The 6000-nt window shown below is 42.4% G+C and overlaps 1 protein-coding gene across 2 annotated transcripts in view; it reads left to right on the top strand.

The window, feature by feature from the left end:
* The first annotated feature begins 1660 nt into the window (after positions 1–1660).
* Luzp2 (leucine zipper protein 2) overlaps positions 1661–6000 on the top strand; it is a 393196-nt gene continuing 388856 nt past the window's right edge. The window contains exon 1 of one of the 2 annotated variants that reach the window (XM_029479976.1): positions 1661–2166. Coding sequence is in view for 1 of the 2 variants with exons in the window: in XM_021168299.3 (XP_021023958.1) it covers positions 2105–2166 (62 nt within the window). In the remaining variant the exon portion in view is untranslated. The remainder of the gene's footprint in view (positions 2167–6000) is intronic. The other variant, XM_021168299.3, reaches the window with a different exon arrangement.

The raw sequence follows: 6000 nt of genomic DNA, 5'->3' as shown, positions 1-6000 counted from the left end.
TAAGACAACTACAGAAATGGAAAGTAGTAGAGATGACCAAACTGGGTTCATGTGGTGACGACATTAAAATACCTAATCCTAACTTTTTATATGAGTAAAAATGCATTCTTCAAATGAGTGTTATTTCCTGCTATACACATTTTTTGTTATTATTACAAAGTGGCATGCCCTTATTAGTATGTAACTTACTTTATCATCTTTAAAAATAAGCAGAGCAGCACCCAAGCAGCTGAGACAAGAGGATTGCTGCACATTTGAGGTTTGACTGGGCTACATAGCAGAACAAAACAAGACTCCATGGAGATCTCCTTCTTGAATTCCAGGGTCTAGGTTTTCATAGTGCTGTTGTTTTGTTTCTTGTTTTGTTTTGTTTGTTTTCCCTTCCAAAAGACAAACAGTGGAGAAAGGAGCTGGGTTGTGTCTGTTGTGGATTTTACTACTGCAAAAAGGATTGATATTCTTGAAAACATTAATACTCCTATTCTAATTGCTTGAGATTCTTACAGTAAAGTTCTTCAGTAGGCGTGTCCTTACATTAAACTTCATCAAGAAGAAAACTGGAACAAACTGGAACAAAACAGTAATTAGAAGGTCAATGCACTGCATCCCCCCCCCCCTTTTTAGTGTCTGGTAACAAATACATCATTTTATATATCTACAAATATGTCTTCAATTCTGAGGTTATCTCTGATTCTTATTTAAAATGTTACTTATATGAATTGCCTGGGCAGAACAGGGGCTATCAACTAAACAGTTGGGATGGCACCTGCTGACCTTCATCCTCTAGGTCTCCCATGTGCTTGATTCTTTAGTGTAGACCCACTTCAAGTGTGAAGTTCATTGCAGCAGGAAGGTTGCCTTAGGTCTGGGGTAACTAGTTCTTTGTTTAGGAAAGAAAAGTCCAGTCCGGATACTGATGATCCTTGATTTCATCACATATGTAGTAGGAAAACTGTAATGTTTAGTACGGTGATTCTTGAGAGAACTGTCATGCACACTTTCTTCTAACACACACACACACACACACACACACACACACACACATACACACACACACACACACACACACACACACAGCATGATGTAAAGATCCCAGAGTTTCAAATCTCTGATCTGTGTAGGTGGTCAGCCTCTCTTCTTGAGAAGATTTTGCAAAATGGTAGATTTCGTTAAAGTTGTAGTATTTCCCTTTTCTGATTAGAATTCCTACAAGAGGGCTTGTTAAACATTGGTTACTTGCTATACAACATTTAGAAACTACAGAGAATACCCCTACCATTTAATTAATGACCAATGTCTCTGCGCTCTTGCTCAAGATTTTTTTTTTCCTCAGGAAAACGACCCTTGAAGGTGTATGAACTCTGTCTTCCAGCTGCACACACTTGAGTAGCTGACAGACGCAAAGGCAAAAAGAGAGGAATATCCTGACGCACCAGAACCCAGAGCCGCGGACTTCTGGTCCCTTTCTACGCTAGAGACCACTAACTCATCTGGGTAACCGGCTTCTGGTCTGCATGGGCTGCTGCTCCACTCTATCTGCAGCAGGCAAGCCATTATGCCTCTAATCAGAGCAGTATTTTAAGCTTACTCTCCAAGCAACATCTCTGCAAAAGCAAGCTGGTGAGAGACGCCCGCTCTGGACCCTAAAGAGTCTGGAGTCCTTCCCAGCGAATTGTCTCTCACCCTGCGGAGCACGCCAGCTCAATTACTGGAGAAAGAGGTTGGTCCTTGCCACCGCCCTCCCCTCCTGTCTTCAGTAGGAGCGGGGAAGAGGAGATCCGCTCCAGTGCGCACGGGAGTGACCAAGTACAGCTGCCTACTAGGGCAGCGACCTGGACGCGGGTCCTTTCCTCCTCCAGCGGCTACACCCGCCCTGTGCGCCTTGAACACAGCGCTGGACCATCCCGGCAGGGCTCCGGGGTGACATCACTCCTGAAGATACTCGCACTCTGGTCCTTGTCTTTACAAAGCCTCTATCCGTGTCTTTGTGGGTCTCAGGAGAGGGCTCCGGGCTTCGGGGAAAGAGAGCAGGACACTGAACAGCAACTGACCGGAGAAGCAAAAGAGCAGAGTCCAGCGAAAGAGTACCGGAGCTGGTGGCGACATGAAATTCAACGCTGCACACTACCTGCTGCCCCTGCTGCCTGCACTCGTCCTCAGCACCAGGTGAGTCCAGGAGCATGAGGCCCCAAGCCAGCAGGCTGCGCTCCTCCGGGGAGAGGCACCTCCCACTTAAGCAAGATGCTAGCTGAGTGATTAAGATTCAGAATCCTTGGATAGAGCAGAGACCTTCTATAGTTCCCTTAGTATCATGGAAAAAAAAAAAGTACCAGGATTGCCTCCTTTCAGGGACCGAGAGCTTCCTTCAAAGAACAAGGAACCTTCCCATCCCCAACTCCCGTGGAGCCTGGTAATCAGGAACAGAGAACAAGCAGAAGTAGGACAACATAGAGGAAGTAGGGAGAGAAGGAAATTTCCCCCAGAGTGCCTGTTTACATTAGACCCCTTCAAGTAATGTTCCCTCCTAGGGAATTCTGAAGCATTATTCTAACGTTCAGGGAGCCAGAGAAAGCTAAGACTTGTACAGTAGTCCCCAAACTCCTCCGGTGACAGTGGCCTGACTGAGGTCTTGAGTGGGCTTGGTGGCAGGTGACTTACTTTGGCTGTGTTTTGAGCAGGCTTCAGATTTAAAGTTACAAGACAGTACTGAAGGAGAAAAGAACCTAGTTGGAAACAATCGGGCACTGTGCTCCATCACTGGCCACAGATGAGAATTTCAGTCCCAGTACAGAGGACCTATTTTTAGTGGAGATTTCAAACATGCTGACTGAGAAGTGCTTTGTGACTACTGCTGGGGATCCAGTCTCAGAGTTGGTGATGGGTTTGCTTTCTTCTCCCACAAGCACAGCACAAGGGTGGCCTGTTTCAGTGCCTGGGACTGAATTTCTTCTGCATGCCTTGAGCACCCGACTGGCAGCAACCCCTTTCCTTTGGCCTCCATGAGATGAAATAACCCACAGGGTCGGGGTTCTTTCAAATCCGCATGAATGGAGACAGTATCTGATTGTATAACTCACGAAAAATAAAGTAGAGCTACATACAAGTGTACGAGATTCAGAGAGGAAAAAAAAATGAAGCAGGCTTGCTAGTTCTTAAAACTAAGATGATGAATTTCCTGTATCTCTTTCTAGTACATGTTTCTTCCAGGCCTGCCTAACCTAACTTTTCATATAGAAACTGTTCAATATTTAGCTCCAAATATTGATGAATTTGGGCTTTCCTTGAACACAAAATCCAAGTGACTTTACTAGACTGAAATTAAACTTGAATTTTAGTTCTTCTAAAAGCTTGCTTGTCATTTCAGTTTATATTCTTATGATTGCAAAAGAAGTCCACATTACTTCCCAGCATTAATGGGACTTTCCTAAGCAATAGGCTGTTGAATATTGTGCTAAGTACCCACAGCTTAATAAAGTTTGTCTTTGGGCCCTTGGCATTTGCTCTTATCTTCTGCTTTAATAATTACTTATGCTTTCCTTTGAAGAAAGGACATCTCTAAAGTGTATACTTAAGTAGATGCCCCGCAACATGCTAATTAGACAGTAAATGTTGGAACAAGGGGAAGCCAACCTACAGTGGCATAAAAGATGTAAGAAGCTCTTCAGCTCCCGTAGTCCATTTGCTTTTTAAAACAGTTGTCATTTGAATAAGCAAGCTCTAGAGTCTCCACCCAAAAGCTTGTTAGTTCTATGATGCAAGAGCAATGAACTTCCCTATCTATGAAAGTGTTGATTTCTATAGATACTTTCAATACTGAAAATTAACATATTTATTATAAAATATTAAGTTATTCTGAGTTGAAATTAGATATGGACATTCTACAGCATTGATAGTTTCGTTTTACAAAAAACTACAAGATGGACTTGGAAAAATGAATTTCTATAATTTGCAATCCATTTACATGGCTGTTTGGGACCAATATATTGTACTAGATTCCAGATTACCTTCTGATAGTGAATATATTGAAAATAAATGCTATGCTTTCAAGATGTCACTTGCTAGAAGAGAATGGACTTCATAGAAATCTCGCAGAAGGCCATTCCCCTTCCAGTCGTCAGCGGTTCTCTTTGTCGTCAGACACTCGCAAAGATTAAAACCTAAACAGGAAAGCTCTGTCAAGACAGTTGCATTAGTCAGGATGGGCCTGATGTACTGTGGAGCAACATGGTGTGCCTCAGTCATACCACCTGTGACTGGGATTCCTGTTAGCTGATCTTAGTGCTTCTTTCTGTGAGGCAATTGCATTTCACATGCTTACACTGTGGTGACTAAATACACATAGTATGACAGCTGCCACTTGTTGACTTGAAAGTTCTTCCTAAAGTGTGGGGAATGTGAAGCTGAACCTCTTGGTGGGCAAGTACAGGCACTTAGCCATGTGCTTCTCTGTGTACAGCTCCTTTAGAACTGCTAATTCTTCTGCAAGAAGCCTGGTATTCACCTCTCTCCTGAAGTAAAAGAATAACTGCTTTGAAACAGATGCTGTAGTTGGAGGAAGACAGTGCTTTTATTAGTGTTCTAGCTACAGGGGTGGCAATTCTCAGAAAGTTCTGCCTTTTAAATAGGAAGGATTGACATCTGCCTCTTCTGCTTGCTCCCTCCTTTTTTGTACAACTAGTCAACACATAAATACCAAATGGACATCCCATGATTCTGCAGGCATGAACAGCAGCAATAATCCTGACTTAAACTGACTTCATTTGTTCTGAAAGAAACTTGAATGTATACCTTTAACAACCAAAAAGCACCTTTTTTTCTATTTTCCTAGTGAACCCCATGGAGTTAAAAAAAAAAGACATTAATTTCTTGGCATATTGTCTCTGTTGTTTAGAAAGCACATAGAAGTTCAAAAGTATATTCAAGCTAATGATTTGAAAATGTAGCTAATACAAAGACCCATTTAACTCGTACACAAATGCATGTGGTCAAAGAACACTAATGCATGAGAAGGTTGAATAGCTTTAGAATAGAATGGTTGTACTTTTCAAATAGTTTCATTCTGCAGAAGGATTAAATTGGTATTCTAAGGCAATATGTAGAGTTCAGAAAGAGGACGCATAGGGACTGAGAGAATGGATGGTGGAGGAACATTTCTTTAGAAGTTCCTCCTGTCAAGGAACCATGGGGTGCTGGAGGAGGCTCGTGCTTTAGCTGCTGAACCTAGTTCAGTAGTTCTTTGATGCTGTGTCCATGCTCCTGGTGCCTTTGGATTGTGAACTTTCAAATGGCTTGAGATGGAGGAGCCGATAGCAGGGAAGGAAGGAGTGAGAGCCTATCTACTTCTGCTGGCTTTGTATCAGCAACAACTTTGAGCAGATGGTTGGTTACTGTCCTCCCAGTAGGAATCACCTGTGATGTCTCCTCTGAACCCTTGATCAGCAGCTGTACCAGATGCTTCCATAGGTCTCTATTTCCAGAGGATGCTTCACACTGTGGATGTCCAAGGCTCTCATTTCTTCTGTGCCTTATTCCAAACTCAAGATGAAGCTGTTGTACAGGTGAAAGGAAGAGAGGACAGGAAAGCTACAAACTCAAGAACACACAAAAACACTTTTAAAGAAATGCATTTGATGTAGGAAGGTGTCTCACTTTAACTATGATGAAATGGTGAGAGGCACTAACAGTTTCCCACACAACTGCGTCACACAGGAAGACTTGTATCATCATATAAATGGATTAGAGAAGTGTCCATAACAAGTCTGTGAAAAAGAATGTATTGGCTCCTGAGGCTGCATCCTTATATACCTGTTTCCAATAGCACTCTTTAAAGTGTCTTTTTTTTTTTTTTTTAGAATCTTTGTAGATCACATTTTATTTATGACCAGTGGCAGCAACAGTTCAAATGTTTATGTATTGACTGTGTGATTGTATCAAAGCAAATACATGCAATTGAAACTTGACCTTCCAACATGGAATCAAAAGATACCTGGGATTTCTGAG

Source organism: Mus caroli, unplaced genomic scaffold (genome assembly GCF_978045245.1).
Source record: "Mus caroli unplaced genomic scaffold, Mus_caroli_1 scaffold_8, whole genome shotgun sequence".
In the NCBI taxonomy this organism is placed as follows: Eukaryota; Metazoa; Chordata; class Mammalia; order Rodentia; family Muridae; genus Mus; species Mus caroli.
This window is presented reverse-complemented; position numbering and strand designations above follow the sequence as displayed.